General features: G+C 35.4%; 1 protein-coding gene across 7 annotated transcripts in view; it reads left to right on the top strand.

Moving 5' to 3' along the window:
• Window positions 1–5,677, top strand: part of LOC110441982 (monocarboxylate transporter 12-like) — a 35,840-nt gene extending 30,163 nt beyond the window's left edge. For all 7 annotated transcript variants that reach the window (XM_021485367.1, XM_021485344.1, XM_021485355.1 and 4 more), the window contains exons 6-7: window positions 753–1,693; window positions 2,269–5,677. In XM_021485367.1, coding sequence (XP_021341042.1) covers window positions 753–1,693; window positions 2,269–2,402 — 1,075 coding nt within the window. In that variant the 3' untranslated portion in view covers window positions 2,403–5,677. The remainder of the gene's footprint in view (window positions 1–752; window positions 1,694–2,268) is intronic.
• Window positions 5,678–17,398: the final 11,721 nt, after the last annotated feature.

Below are 17,398 nucleotides of genomic sequence, written 5' to 3' on the forward strand. Positions count from 1 at the left end.
GACACTATGTTCGTGTATCTTTGTTTTTTAAAACATGAATCTTATAAAATTATTGAATACTTCACATAAAGAATACGTCTCGCAAGACTTTACGTGTGAGGGATATTCAATCACTCCTGCAAGATACTGATTTTTGGAATATGTCTTTATGTCGCTTGATAATTCTTTATCTCGTTTCACGTGGTTGTATGCACTTGTACATGCTGTAAGCCAGGTAACAGGTTGGAGAACTGTTTTTTTTTGCAAGTGTGACAAATAATCATATTGAAAATCAAGTTAAATGTATATAAAGGTTATATGTAACAATGTGAGCATTAGTTAATCATTAGTACTGACAAACGGGCTTTAATAATATATTAAATATTATGTTGGGTTTTACCTTTTTAATGTTATATGAGATAAAGCTCTTTAAATCTTGAGAGCCTTTTCGTTTGTTCAAGCGTTTAAAGATTACTCATAGTTATGGATAGTTTTCAAAGCGGCACATGTAAATAAAGTGTCCATTTCCTGATTGTCAAAAGGATTTTATCGTCTTTTAAATTTTCAAAACATAGATAAACACGGCCTATTCATTAAAATCATTGGATTTGACACCTCCCTCCCAGACCAAACTGAATATTAAAAATCAATCTGATAATTTATTAATAAACAAGTCTGCTAGAGATCCCTGAATTTTTTTTAATCAAGATTCATTCTCTGAAAACGCTTTAAAATGGTATCGATTTCAAAACAGCTGTTCTTGTTTTTTTCAGTGAGCCACACAATGGCAGTCATAAAGTAACGGAGAATGGTAGCGTTATTCTGTTCCACTTCTCGCGAGATGACCTGCGTGCATTGTCGCATTCCAGTTTGTGCTATGATATAAATATACTGGGGAGCATTCAGCACCTCAACAAGCCAACAAACTTCAACTTTATCCAGGTACCCGGCTGTACGTCGGGGTCAACGGGAGATATTATGGGACAACATGGTAGATTAAGGGCGGACAGTGAGTCCCGCAGTCGGAGAGCAATGCCTCTTCTGGGGTCAGATTTTGACTTGACAAATGAGAGGATCAGATCCGGAAGTGATATCACACCTCTCCAAAAGCAGGCATTTCTTAACAACATGAACGCCAAATCAGACATGTTGCAGGTTACAGGAATAAAACGGTTGAAAAGTGAAACTTTATCGGAACCAGAATCAGATGAAACGGCAGTCGATGTTAGCAAAAAGAAAGTACTCGATCTGTCTCCTCTAAAGGACCTTCGGTTCGCTACCCTGGGCGTGGGTATCGGCCTTCTTACATTGTCATTCCAGTCTTCGTTTGTGTTCCTTCCCCCGCTCGTGCTACAAAAGGGTTTGTCAGAGAGCCAGGGTGCTTTTCTAGTCTCTATAACAGGTGCTATGGAAACGTTTGGTAGCGTGTCGTCTGGTTTCCTGGTTGACCTTGACGTTGTGCGACCACACCGCCTTACATTCTACAACGCTGCCATGGTGTTGCTAGGTGTGCTTACGTTGGCGATGCCCTTCCTTGATTTCTTCGTCCTACTTGCGTTTGTTTGCGGCGTTTACGGCTGTGTGCTCGGTATGTGTCTAGCACAGAAGGCTACGTTTGTCGTGGATATCACAGGAATCGATAATCTTGTCAGCTCCTTCGGGATTCTCGTCTGTTTTCAGGGTATCGGTACCCTTATAGGACCGCCACTAGCAGGTAACTTTCTATTTTATGATACAGCACTCACATTGTTTACAAAATATAAGCGGTAAGAACGCTTTTTGACCTTAAATGCACATTAATACAGAATAATTATTGTATTATCAACAGCGAGATTATATAATATATTTATCATATTTCTAGTATTGAAATTTCCGTCATTTCATTAGGAATGTTTTGACTTCGTAATTTAAACGTTTTTTAATTCACATTGCTTATTTACTGCGGACCTGAACATGTGGCTGGAAATGAAAATAGTTGGGTGTTTACTTCATGCTTATTGTTCTTACTCAAGATTGAAAAGTGGACAAATATATGCATTATTTGAAATCTGCTAATATCTAACATAAGCATTCTTTTATTTGAAAGCTGCATTTGCAGATAAAATAGAAAGGAGGGTACCAACTACCTTATGACATGTATATTTACTTAAGATTCCCTTTTTTGCATGTGAATTGTACAAATAAGTCTTTTAATTAATCCTCAATGCTTTTTATGTGTAAATTTTGTTTTATCCTATTATATTTGCAAAGTCGTGTAATGATAAGTACCTAAAATTGTTACCTTTACAGGTGCTATAAAAGACATGACGGGACGTTACACGGACGGATTCCTAGTAGGAGGCGTCATATTGATAATCGCCGGTTTTATACAGGCCGGTGGCCTCCTTCTTCATCGTCTCTCTCACAGTAAGAAGGACACATAGACATTGCAACACATAGACAGCACGTCAAAGTTTGTAAATCCATGTATCAAGAGATGTACTGCAATGTACTTGGTCGATAGGCTTTGAATTACGAGGGCAAGAACATTATTCTCGAGGGAAAGGAGCGAAAGAATGTATGATATAGAAAGAATGTAATCAACATTGGCGGAGTACCAAAACGAAATTTCCACTGGAATTCAAGTCCGATTTCCGCTTTCATGTTGAAGTCTCAGGTATAGACAGAAATTGCAAAAATACGCCGAAATAGTTTTGTAAGAGAACAAATGCTTCAATGGTGACTTTTTTAATGGAAAACTCGGAATACAGTATCAACCCACGACATGGTGCTGCTACAAAAGACTGCTCCTAATAGTATATATATAGCCACATCGTGCCTAAACTGTTAGCTTTAGGCTTGTATATCGCTCGAGCAATTTATTTTCGCGAGCACTTGCTGATGCAATACGTATATGTGACTTATTCGCGAGCAAATCACTTTCACATTCCATGCTTAACTGCTTAACATGTGTCTTTACGAAGGATACTTCGCGACATATATGTTTAAGAGAACTGTATCAGCCGGACTGCAATAACATCAAAGAGTGAGAGGAAAAGGATATACATGTGTGTGAAGTAAAGATAGTTTGACGATGATAGTGATTGTTTGGAATACCTGTCATTCCGAACGCTATTTAGACACGTACAGATCCGCTACAGGCGGTATATTAGTGCCTTATAGTTTCTTTCTTTATGATTTACATAACTCAGCTGAGCACATGATGAGAAAATTTATGAAGGCCTTCGCCTGAGTTAACTATTTACCCAACATATTCAAATCTCAAGTTACAGTTTCCACCTTATAATTAACATACAAATGATCTTTGAAACGAGCATGCATATGTTTGTAATCCTTTTTAGTCACCTGTCTTTAAATATGACACATTTCGTTGATAATCAACAAACTTTGAGCATTTCCTGATTACAATAAATATTCGTTTGGATGTAAAACCCGTCCTCTAGCACTTTGGAATTGTTTCAGTGTCTGTAGGTTGCATGCTGGCCTCTGCTGAAAATCAAAACGTGGCAACACGTCTGATCACATGAAAAGGGTTTGGACGTCTGAAGATACAGCCGATTGAATATTTAATTTTCTAGGTCATGCTTCATTATTTGTTGGACAAAACTGCATTTCATTGCAATATTTGTTTTTATTACGATGGAATATGTTACTCGAGATTCGAAGGTATTGGTAGACATACACCGAATGTCTGTGGGCTTTCGTTGATTAGTTTTTCAACATTTCTGATTTGAGTTTTATATTCTACCACACAATGCATGACCATATGTTGACCTTCGTCATACTTTCACTGCAGTTACACGGTAGAAAATTCAAGACTAACGTTTTAAACACGGTAATTTTCTAACTATTCGATAATTGGCTGATTGTTTTAGCACTTTAAATAATAGTATATGTAATGTTAATCCACATAAATTATGACGAATGCAAGAAATATTATGTAGTATCTTAGATACAAGAAATCTGTCGGAGTATGTAAGAAACAAGAAATATGATGTGTTACGTTAGAGACAAGAGATATGATGTGGTTATTTATTACAAGAAATAAAATGTGGCATGTAAGTAACAGGAAATATATTGTGTTATTTAAGATACAAGAAACATGATGTGGTTTGATAAAAACAAGAAAAATAATGTGATATGTTGTATACAATAATGATGTGGTATTTGAAATACAAGAAAAATGATGTGGCATTTTAGATGCAAGAATTATGATGTGGTATTTTAGATGCAAGAAATATGATGTGGTATTTTAGATGCAAGAAATATGATGTGGTATTTTAGATGCAAGAAATATGATTTGGTCTGTTACATAAAGATATACAATGTGGTATTCTAAATACAAAGAAATATAATCTAATGTGTTTGATACAAATAAAATATTATGTTTTAAGTTGCGTTGTAACCGTAGATTAAATTGTCTTGTTTAACAAAAAATACGCCATGTTCTTGCAATTAATATGTCGTTTCTCATCAAAGTCAATATACGCTAAAAGAGTGAGGCTAAGCTTAATAAAGTCATTGTTCGCTTAACAAAGTCATTGTACGCTTAATAAAGTCATTGGTCTCTTAATAAAGTCATTGTACGCTTAACAAAGTCATTGTACGCTTAATAAAGTCATTGGTCGCTTAATAAAGTCATTGTTCGCTTAATGAAGTCATTGTTCTCTTAACGAAGTCATTGTGCTCTTAACGAAGTCATTGTGCTCTTAACGAAGTCATTGTACGCTTAATAAAGTAATTTGCACGCTTAATAAAGTCATTGTACGCTTAATAAAGTCATTGTACGCTTAATAAAGTCATTGTTCGCTTAATAAAGTCATTTACACGCTTAATAAAGTCATTGTACGCTTGATAAAGTCATTGTTCGCTTAATAAAGTCATTGTTCGCTTAACGAAGTCATTGTGGTCTTAATAAAGCCATTTGCTATTCTTTTCATGTTCTTTTAATTTAGGTCGTTTGTGACTTTAATTAAGCTCATGAAATATCAAGTGTCTGCCTGTTTTATGTGTTATGGCATATATTTTTGATCAGGGCTGATATTGGTCGAGGGCTGATACGGAGTAGGATATGGAATTGGTCACATAATAACCTCTAACTACACAATTTTAAAAGATTTTGCGATACAGAAAATACCTTTGTAATTAACCCAATTTAATCTTGAAAGTGTGTGTATTGTACGCAATATTCCTGATAGAGTTTGGAGTGTTTGTAGCAATAAACGAAAGCCACCAATGTTACGTCATTGTAGTTTAAGCAACGTGCTCGCTGTAAACGTATTTGACTGACCTGATGCCAGTATATTATTATATTTATACATATATATTATATTGTTATCCAAGTTTACAATGGTTAACTGTTTTGTTTTGTCTATGATTGTATATGTACGTTTGTTCCTTAAGGGGAAGCAACTGATAACGTGAGTATGCATTTTTATTATGAAAGGAGATGTGTTGTTATCCATGTGTAGGAGGTTAACTTATTATTGCTACTACAACCTTATAATTATGTTTGTTTGTTCGGGCAAGGGAAGTAACTGAAGACGCGAGTATGATTTTTTTAAGAAATGGAGATATGTTATTATCCAAGTTTAGTATTTAGTTGTTAAGACGACTGTATCAGTGTACAGAACACGCATGCTACTCATTAAGGGGAGGTAAATGAGGCATGGCGACGAATAAAAGAATGGTTGTTGGTTGTCGTCTGTTTTTGTTGTTATTACATTTGTATACATACGAGTATGCGTAGTTTGCTCTTCTGTTTTTCAACACGAAAACATTCTAGAATTCTAGGAATAGCATCTTTCTACACCACAAATAGGAACAGGAATTTAAATATATGTAAGCGACTGGGTTGTATAAAATCAGAAATGTTACGAGAATACATTTCTACCCTCTTCTTTATGTTAAAGATATGAAGGAATTTCTATCTTAAATTTTTGGAAAGTTAAACAATTTATAAACATTTTTTTTTACCAAATAGAGGAACATCCATTATTGCATGAACAGTGTAATGTTTTCATATTGTTACGCTTTTCGTTAGAAGACAAACCCAAAGTTCGAATTTGACGTCACGACATATTTGATCCCCGATTTCGCTATCAGTATTGTGGTATGCTAATTATCCGATCAGCATAAGTCACGAAATATTTCAATAACAATATTTTGTGTTGGTAAGCTTATTTAGAGACTGTATCATGGAAAATATTCCAATGCTATTTATTTCAATGTTATCAATGTTTCAACACTAAGTAACACAATACGACATGAAAATGATGGTCGATTGTGTCGCGTGCACCAGCTGGTGACCTTAACTGAGATTATATTGTATCTGGGTTATCTGATACTGGACTGTACCTATATCGGTAGTACCACACACTTACCTGTACAGGTAACACTGACAAGTACCTTTATGGAGTAAACAGCACGAGAATAAACAAAACTGTATATCTCTCGAACCCGGATATAATTAAGAACTATTTGTTTCATAACACATATGGAGGCACGTCCTTAAATGACCTTTAATGTCTATAAGACGTTTAACAAAATAAAACTCATCCAAACTATTTGTAAACTACATTTAAATGATGAGCAATGAGGTCCTTCTCTCACTGTTTCTCTCTGTAAAAACAACCATACAACCTGTATCAACAGTAGCGTAATAGTATTGTCTTTTCCTTAACTGATGTCAATGTATCAATATAATTAATCGAATCACGTGAAGAACGCCCTTATCAAAAATATACAGAGAATACTACTTAACAAAATGTAAAACAAAAATAACGAAACTCGATAACTATATATGTATACTGTCCTCTTATTGAGGCGGTCATCACAATTCATGGGTTATTTTCCCCCTCAAATGAATCATTTAGTTGCAATTCATATATAGATTCAGCTGTTGTGTTTCACTTTATCTACTGATTAGGGTAAATAATAGCAATGCACGTGAGTGTTAATACGTGCATGTGTACATTGCTTTAAATTTTAAGATGGTATTGCCATTCTTACTTAAAAGTGTATCGTTTAATGGCCTATCGTATTAAAATAAGCTTTATGTATCCAGGGTTGGGTTCAATGTCATGCTTCATCAAGTATTACGGGTATGTGTATATTTTATTTTTGTTTTTTTGTTTTTCATTATTTTATAAATAGCCATCAACCAGACATACAGTACACATAAACTCTCACATGCAGACAAAGGCAAGGGTTCTCAGTCATCATCATCAACATCATCATCATCAGCAACAATCATCATCATCACATATACACAATGACAGGTATATTACTAATGCCGAAACAGGTATTACCTCCCTTAGAATGTAGATCTATGAATTTTACCTGACAATACCAAATGCCGAAAAGGGCCCGTTCTACATTAAACACCGTAACGGTAAACATTGCCTCCCCCGATAATCTTTACAAAGGTATGCATCTCTATAAAATGTACTTCAAATTGTATTCAAGATTGCCGCCATGACCAAGTAGGCTCTGAAAACAGAAATTAGACGTTGTTTAATATGAATCAGTATAATTCAGAGATTTTGGGATTTATTTTCTTGATTATTCTAAGTTATAAAGAAACATATTGGAAAATAATCTTTTCAATCAGATACTAGCCGCAAATATCCTGTTGTTTTATTTAAATGAATTTGATACTTTGGGACATCATGATTATTTCATCTTTTAAAATTACACTTCCGATTAAACTTTAGGCTATGGCCATGGAATCTAATAATTAACTCTGTTACTATAACAAAAAATAAGGAAAAATATTATTGGTCAAATGTCAGTCATAAGTTTGTTCATATAAAAACAGGGAATTTAGTAATTAGATACTTTGATCTTTTCATCACTTTCAGATACAGGGGCGTCAAAAAAACATCCAAAACAAAAATAGCAAAAGACACTTGTTACTATTTTCGATAAATGCAAGTGTCTTCTTTGACTGATATTTAGCTGGATAATTCAAACGTGTTTTATACAGTAACATTGAAGCTCAGTTCTCATTCACGTATGAATGTAGTCGTAAATACACCACGGTTGATTTGAGATAGCCGTCCTTCTCCTTTGTGGCTAACAGAAATACGCGGACTGCCTACGAACGTATTGTTATACTTTGTTTACAATATAATGAACCCACGTATACAATGACGATTCAAATTTCAGTTTCCAGTTTTCCTATGTAGTAATTCAAGAAAATTCAATATTTCCTTGTCTCCAAGACATTATTAAAGCATTAAAGGGACATCGCGTGAAGAGCCATATTTTTTTAATAATATGAATGTATGTATTGTATGCACTTCCACTTATGTTACCTCGCTATCCCCATATTCATAGTCCGTTCCAAATGTCCAGTTTGACCACTTGAATTGTTCGGGAAAGCCCTGCTAAAAATAGCGCCGATAACGTCACCTGACTAGGCAGGAAACGGTTTCCAAAGGGGCCCCCAGAGATGGTCCGTCAGGCAACTGCAACTTCTTACCGCGCTATGAAACCAAGTAATCTGATTTCTAAGTCCGTATTGAAACTTATTGAACAGTAATTATTCATCCTCAGAAGTTAATTGCATACTTGCCAATAATCAGAATTTAAATTTATTTAGCTTTTAACATATTTGTTGCCAATAAAATTGAACAAGGGATGGGGCACAAGTTTTTACAATTTATCACAGCCTTCTCCCGTCATACATTTACAATTAAATGTCATCAATGATAATAGGCATAAATATAAAGTAGATATTTATAAATATATATTGAATTTATTACCGGAATGTGACCGGTACCACGGAATAAGTCCGTGCCGGTACAGATGGTACGGGGCTAAACACCTTCCCTCAACCATGGGACAAACCTTTCTGTAAAAAGGAATATTCACGAGACGAATATCCCTTTTGAAATGTTTTCATAAAGTGCATACATGCAATGACAAAATACACGCGTATAAAAAAGGAGAAACGTTTGTGATTTTTTTTATTACATTGTACAACTCAATGTCTTTGGCCAATTTTTTTTTCTATACCATGCATATAAATGTATGCATACTCTCTTTCTCACTTTCGCTAACACTTAGTAAGTCATATTATATTTTAAGCCATCACACACAATAAACTGTATGGCAATACCACTACGTGTATATGTAGAATATGTGTCAGATATGGAACGTGTTGATATACTTGATCATTATATTTTTTCAATTCTTTACATAGATTAAAGCATTCTTGTAAATGGACCCTTTTTTATGTTGAGACAACTTTTCTTTAATCATTTCTTTTTTGTCCGAAACAGAAGCCGTAGTTATCGGTAGCAACGCGTCATTTTTTACAACGTAAACAAATGTTTTCCCCTGTATTCAATACGTATTCCGATTCTATCTGAAGTCGAAAATTAATTCTTTTTAGAGAAAAGGTTGTTACATGAGCATACATTCTAAGTCAACATCATATAAAAACATGAACTGTTGAAAAAATTCGATATAAAAAAGAAATGTTAGCGATCCTATTTACTAGAAGTAGGTTCTCCTTCCTAAGTTATTCATCCTGGTCCGTCATTTTGACATTTTTAATCTAGCTGGGAAAACGTATACGTAGCTTTCTGACGAAGAGCGATTTTTTTTATATATTGCGTCGTCGCGCCAGAGGAGGCCGGGTATTCATATTAGTACTAATTTAAATCTTGCATGTTAAAACATTTTTTTTTTTAAATCAGCAATATAATTTAATCATACCATTTTACGGAACCCGGTAATATTATAAATTATGTAAATCTAATAGCGCACGTATCTCATTTGACCCCGATCTCGCGAGACGCCGTGGCCATCACAACAGTTATCCCTTGGAGGGCCTCATGGAAAAATCCTTTCGCATAAACCAAAGTTAACTCTCTCCGATACATGCCCATTAACATATTAAACTAAGTTCATCTGTGTTCAAACTCAGACAAAGATACTAGCGAGGTTAATAGTTTTAGATATTTATTCATTTATTAAGTCCACTACACACCCTAACCGTACTAACTGCTAGGGCAGTTATTTTATGCTTTTAATACTTCCCACTGGCAATAATGATTCCGTAACGTACTCCTTACGCTATCATTTGACCATTTGGCAACTTTTCGCTCCGTAGCTGAGACGGTACAACACTTTGATTTCGCTTACTTCACACGGCCAGTCATTTTGTTTACAAAGAAATGGTGTGATATGCGCATGTGCTAGCAGAGGGAAATCCCTGAACAAAACGTTGGTCAGACAGGTAGAAATACCGATGATTATCTTAAATTTAATCATTTTTATGAATCTATTTCAGCCAAATCCGATCGTTATTTTCCATAAGGAGTCTCACTTGATATGTTTATGTAGTATTTGAAAAAAAGACAAAAAAATAAGTTACTTTACCGTGATGCCCCTTTAAATAAACAGCGATCAAGGTCCTTATCTAATAGTGAAGTCATTTATTTGTTTTATTCAAGACAACTGCAATAAAATTCATTTATAATGTAGAACACACCGTAAAGAATTATTACAATTATATAATTTTGCCTTCACATTCTCAACCACATTTGCAAAGCATGCTACATCAATGGCTGCGTTTACCTATTTCTATTGCAACCTCATATTAAAGCCTCGAGTTGTTTCGTCCGTAACGACTTTCAAGCACATGATTTTGTAATTCCTAGTCCGATATTTGAGGACATGTCGGTATGGTTTCCAGGCGCTGGACACACTCCCGCCCGCCTTAGTATACGCGGCGTTATCTCACCAGTAGCGTTTACATACTACTACACCACTACCACACAACGTAACCGGTCAAACATGTTGTCACTGTTCATGCAAGCCTAACACTATCATACATCTGCAAAAGTCCTGAAGTGAGTTGTTTGTATGACGATCTCTTTTTCCGTGACACTTTTTCCCTTTCCCATTGAAGATTGAAAAAGTGTGACAAGCACAAAAACAGAGTTTTACAATATTCATTCGAATTACAGTTCTGCCTTGGCACTTAGCCTGTGGTAGAACTACGTCGGTGGCGTATTCATGGCCTTCCATTTCCGGTTTTCAGGATTTTCGGCGTATTCATGGCCTTCCATTTCCGGTTTCAGGATTTTCGGCGTATTCATGGCCTTCCATTTCCGGTTTCAGGATTTTCGGCGTATTCATGGCCTTCCATTTCCGGTTTCAGGATTTTCCCAACTGCTGCGTCATCTATTTCAGCTGCTATATTTGATCAATCGTTTTGGTTTTAAACATTTAATGAGGTCCGATTAAAAAAACATCTAAGCTCACCATTTGCTGCTGAGTATCCCAGGTTTGCATTCTTTATAAACTCGTCCAAATTACCGTCCCTTGTTTTGCCTGCAAAATAAAATCCAGAGAAAAGCCAACTGTTTACATTGTGTTCTAAAACTGAAAGGAGTACAACTTCAGTCTAAGCTTTTTTATCGGTGGTGATAAAAACGTGGTGTTATCAATCAGGCGCCTTGACCACGTGTGATGTGATCTCCATTTGATCATTGACTGAGCCCTATGTATTCAAGACTAGTAGAACTGTATTTCTTTTCCTGATGTCTAAGCTCCTCCATAATACCAACAAGCATTTTTAGTACCTTATTAAGTATGTTAGACAGCTTTGCTGGAACCCTTTATTAATACTTTTCGGATACACCAGTCGGCCTTTTTCGGTTGGTCCGGCGAACTTCGTGAAATTCTGGACTTCTCAGATTGCCGTACCGCTTTGTAGTCCACCTTAACGCAGCCATTTCTCTCCTCTGTCCTTTAGCATTGTCTACGGCGATGACAGGAAAACCCGTGATTCAACTTCAGTAGAACACACAGACCACGATGCAACTATTCAATGAGTTTTCATGGATGTTCTTTGGGAATCATGTTATCCATACTAAGCATGATCATATTTTGTGTATTCAATGCATGATATGATATTGACACTCAGTGTGGTAGGTATACGAATGTTCGTATGGCCATATACTAAAACAGACCGACTGCGGTACGGTGGAGTAGGGGGTTATGGGAAGTTCGTAGGTTTCTATGTTATAACAAACCGTCTTCGGTGCTGTGGGGAAGTTGGGTAGGGTAGGGACTATGGGAAGTTAGCTATATATATATGCCATAACAAACCGTCTTCGGTGCTGTGGGGAAGGTGGGTAGGGTAGGGACTATGGGAAGTTAGCTGTGTATATATGCCATAACAGACCGACTGCAGTGTGGTTGGGTAGGTGGATATGGGGTAATGGGAAGCTCATATGTCCAAACGCTAGAACAGACCGACTGCGGTGCGGTGGGGGAGGGGGTGTTTATGGAGGCTAGTATGTCCATGCTATAACACATCGGCTATGGTGCGAAAAGGAGATGTGAGAGAGGTTTCGTTTGCCTATCTGTTATTTCTTTTTGACTGAGGTGTAGAAAGTTTAGTTCGGGAGATTCAATTAAATCTGGGGTAATGGAATGACTGGTGTGTATAGGAGGCAAATGGATGATCGGTACATCTCCGACATAACAGTCCGACTGGGACGTGAAGTAGGCGATACAGAGAAGACTGGTATGTCATGCTTACACAACACATTTAACATCGTTAACACAGCTATCTGGTTTGTCCCCTTTGGAGTGCTGTACGTACAGGTATGCGCGTGGTGACATGCCAGATAACATCGCTATCTACTGTAGAGCAGGCTATCCCATCACTGCCTACCGTCTAGATAACGCTATCTCGGCTTCCCGGGTAGCAACTTATGATTTTATAACAATTTTCTGAACTCGGATTGGCGACGGAGAATGTTTACTTGTTTGTATTCCATGGACAAAATCTTCTCGGTACTAGGCCTTTCTGTTTCGTTTTAACGATAATTAAACTTTGCAATATTGATATATTTGGATATCATACTTTTTTTAAAATCTATATAGCTGACACTTGTTCGTTTATGATAATATCACGTTACTTATAAACACTTTTCGTTCATATTTTTACTTTTGTAAAATTCTCAACATGCTTTTAAATCTGAGTGACAGTTTCTGAGGATTTGTTTTTTGTCAAATCACAAATATTTCATGAAATATATAGAGGGGAAAATGATGTTTTAGGAAAACTTTATATCTAAGATCACCTTACCACTGCATCAACTGGAGTTTTGTTTGGAAATTTGCTTTCACCAGTGTGACAATAGTTAAAATGTATCATTTCTAAAAAGAAGCCATACCTTGTAGAACTTTCATGAGAAAAAATAATCTATCTGAACATAAATGCGATGGGCCAAAGTAGCCGTCAGTTTACGTCTACTTCTTTTAATGATAACTGTTTACTGTATAATTTCGATGCCATTTAAACCTTAAAAATACTTTTCGCTGAGCTCATATTCATTTGCTTTGGACATTTGAAGGCACTATGCAAGTTAAATAGAAAAAAACGTGCTATTTCTTCAATACAGAAGGACAAAATCCAATTTTGATACCAGTACACAGCAACAGGAAGTTGTAAGAACTTGTGCCCAATCCTTTTTGTCATTTTCAAGGCAAGAAAAATATGTTTAAACCAACAGGAAGTGTGTCGACAACGAAGCAAAAGAAATGAAATTATTAACCACCACAAACAAGAGGCCCACGGGGCCTTAATGCTCAAGTTCAGATAAGTTCAAGTAAAAATATCTCCGCCGATCAGAGGTCACGTATGCAATCTTTCATTTTCGGATCGAAAGGAAACTACACAATAATTATACACAATTTGGAGATATTCGGTGATGTCACTATCGAGAAATAGTCGAAAATGTCTTGGCAAATCAAAGGATATGGCAGCATTATGGATTTTCTGATCGAAATTATAGATAAAACCAACCTGGGAGGAACATATTTAAGAATATTTACATCGTGATTGGAATAAATCAGTTTAGTGGTTCTAAAGAAGAAGTTGAACATGTATTTTGTTGATTCGCGAAATACGACGGACGACAAACGACAGGCGAAGACAGATGGTATGAGATTTTCTGTTACACACGTCTTGCCCGTCATTACTTATATTTCCCTTCAAATCCAAGAGTGTAGGTAATAAACTGAGCCATGGTGGGAAAATCTTAAATCGTGGTTGATGCTGACATCGTAGATTGGGAAAAGAGTTCTCGATGACGATAATAAGATTGCTGCAGCGTAGATTAAATAGTCCCTGGTAGACAACCCTGCTGAAGTATCTTATCAGTCAATAGGACACATCTTCATGTACCTAGAACATCCGTATATTCAGATCATGATTCTGATAGCGAATAATGGAGGCTGGAATGTTTCTACGGACGAAAATGTGATAAACGGAGGTCAATCTTAAGTCATATTTTTGTCTTAGAGCCTGGTAGTGTTATACTGATCCTCAGATTCCTTGATACAAATGAAAAGTCTGAAATACATTATTGAAATTAAAGAATTACCGTAGGCGAAGGATACTCCTGATCAACGTACGATAGCAGATTATTAGCGATAAGGGTTAACACGAAAGCGAAAATACACTTTCGCTGTATCAGGATATCAGAACGATCACCAAAACCACAAAGTGTTAAGTCTGGCATGTATTAGATGCTATCTTTTTGATTTGTTCGTTAGTCAAACGTTGATTTGACATTAAAAGAAAACCTGCTGCTTTGTGATAATGTTATGTAACAATGCATAATCTAAAAAACATCTACACCAATAAAAATTGAAACGTGTACTTAGTCAAATAAATATATGTAGTCATTGATTGTATACATAGTAGAATGTGTACGCTGCCACGGAGCGAACATTGACGTGACTGGTGTAAACCTACGGCTGATATAGGCCTTCGTACATCTCTTACACATAGACTTTGATAACGTCGCCTCGTTGTGCAATTAACGCAGTGTTACTAAAGGTCATACGGAGCTTTGACCTTTGTGTTTGCCAAAGACATACATTGCTGAGCGATTCTACGACCTGTCTATAATGTTTTATAAAACCTGTGACTGATTAGCCGATAACTGAACGAATTTATTTGCACTTATTTATATATATGGCCCTTCGAGATAGTTGTTTCAGGGACGGTATCTCTTGACCATTGTAAATAGCAAAGTCACAATAAGGTCTCTTAATAATTGAAACTAACAATGTTAAAAGGCGTGTTTTGACTTTGGGATGTAAAAATATGCTTGTAATTATCTAAATTCTTGAAAAAATAAAGTCAAAAATTGTGTTTTGACCTGGGGAGGTAAAAACAGACTAACGATTATCTAAATCATTGGAATTAAACAAAAGAACAATTCAAAAAGATTTGTGTGTGACATTTGGAAGTATCAATATACAGATTATGTATCGTGGGCATAGTCAATAGTTAAATTATTTTGATTTGAGTTTAAAGACTTTCTTTCTTTTATTAACTTTGTATATATTTGCATGAATATACAGATGCTTCCTAAATATTGTGAAACTTTCAGAAAATATAGGTAAGTTTGTTGTTACTAATGACCGGTGATGTTGTAGTTTTACTTACATATATGTATGATAGGTACATTTTTTTTTTATATTAATGACAGGTAAGATTGTAGTTATACAAATGACAGATAAGTTTGCAGTTCTAATAATAACAGGTAAGTTTGTAGTTATACTAATGATAGGTAAGCTTGCAGTTCTAATAATGACAGGTAAGTTTGTAGTTATACTAATGATAGGTAAGCTTGCAGTTCTAATAATGACAGGTAAGTTTGTAGTTATACTAATAACAGGTAATTTTGTAGTTCTACTAATAATAGGTAAGTTTGTAGTTCTTCTAATAAGAGGTAAGTTTGTAGTTATACTAATGATAGGTAAGCTTGCAGTTATACTAATGATAGGTAAGTTTGCAGTTCTAATAATGGCAGGTAAGTTTGTAGTTATACTTATGACATGTAAGTTTGTAGTTATACTAATAACAGGTAATTTTGTAGTTATAATAATAACAGGTATGTTTGTAGTTATAATAATAACAGGTAAGTTTGTAGTTATACTTATAGCAGGTAAGTTTGTAGTTATACTAATGATAGGTAAGTTTGCAGTTCTAATAATGGCAGGTAAGTTTGTAGTTATACTTATGACATGTAAGTGTGTAGTTGTACTAATTGCAGGTAAGTTACAAGTTATGTTTTACAAAACACAAATCAACACGGGTATGGAAAATCAATTTGTAACGGTAAAACCACCCATATTATTCTGAAAAAAATACCCAGCAACATAACTCCACTATGAATTGGTGAGCTATACTGACGGTCTGATGTGACAGACAGTACACTTACCGCTGGGGATAAGTTTAAACATGCTTTATTATCTTTCTAGAGATATGAAATATTCTTGAGATGACGTGAAATGTAACACAGTTCATACATATGACAACTATCATTATGATACGGTATTATGTAATAAAATCAAGTATTACCAGTTTAAATCGTCAATTACTGTTCAGTTTTCATATAGAGTATTTAATGCAATATCTGATGACTTTTCACACATAACAAATTATCTGCACGTTATTTTTTAGTAATTATTTTATCCTTAACCTGGGTCGACCCCAAGTATATGTTACTATAACCAGTAGGATACTCATAGGTTAATGCTTATGCAAGCCTTCATGATGATCAACATACATGAAAAACCATGACTAACTGGGTATGCCAATTATGCAATACGTTTTATAGCTATGGAGTGATTCAGAAAGACGTTAAGTCTTACTTAGGGGCGCGTTCAAATGCTCAGATGTTGTTTGAATTACTTTATTTTGCATTGATTGAATACCTGAGTCCTATGTACATGTGGGTTATAAATAATAAAGATATCATATTTGGGAGAGGGCCTAGTAAGTTGTAAGAACTTGTGCCCAATCCTTTTGACTATTCAGTGTCAATAAAATATGTTTGAATGAATGAATGATTAAAACGCATGTAAATTTGGTCTCCAACAAGTACAAACGTCTTGATTGTTTTTCTTTATAAATTTTCATAATATGTTATATACAATTAATTATATAAGCAATATATCCCGATTTAGTATTGATCTATTTGATAGTACGAATCAAATCCAGACCTTTGATATAACTTCAATTTATCTACTTGTAGCATCTTATCTGGTGCCGACATACGTAAGAAGTTAAAATTGGAAAAAAACCAAGAAAGAAAGAAAGAAAAACTACCACCACCACTAACAGCAACAACAAAAATAACAACAACGACAATAAAAACACAACAAAAAACATGCCTCGAACGAAATACAATAGCAGTATCCCGGACTTCCACACTGGAAACAAAACTAGATGTTCGTATTCCGCATCAGGATCCCTTCCTGATGTCAAAAAAAGGAACTAGTCAAAGGCACAACTACAATCCATTTACTTAGACATTAAGATATCATAGTTGTCAATCAGGACAAAATATCGACCGTCAACTAATGAGGT

Source organism: Mizuhopecten yessoensis, unplaced genomic scaffold, assembly GCF_002113885.1.
Source record: "Mizuhopecten yessoensis strain PY_sf001 unplaced genomic scaffold, ASM211388v2 scaffold1883, whole genome shotgun sequence".
Taxonomy (NCBI): Eukaryota; Metazoa; Mollusca; class Bivalvia; order Pectinida; family Pectinidae; genus Mizuhopecten; species Mizuhopecten yessoensis.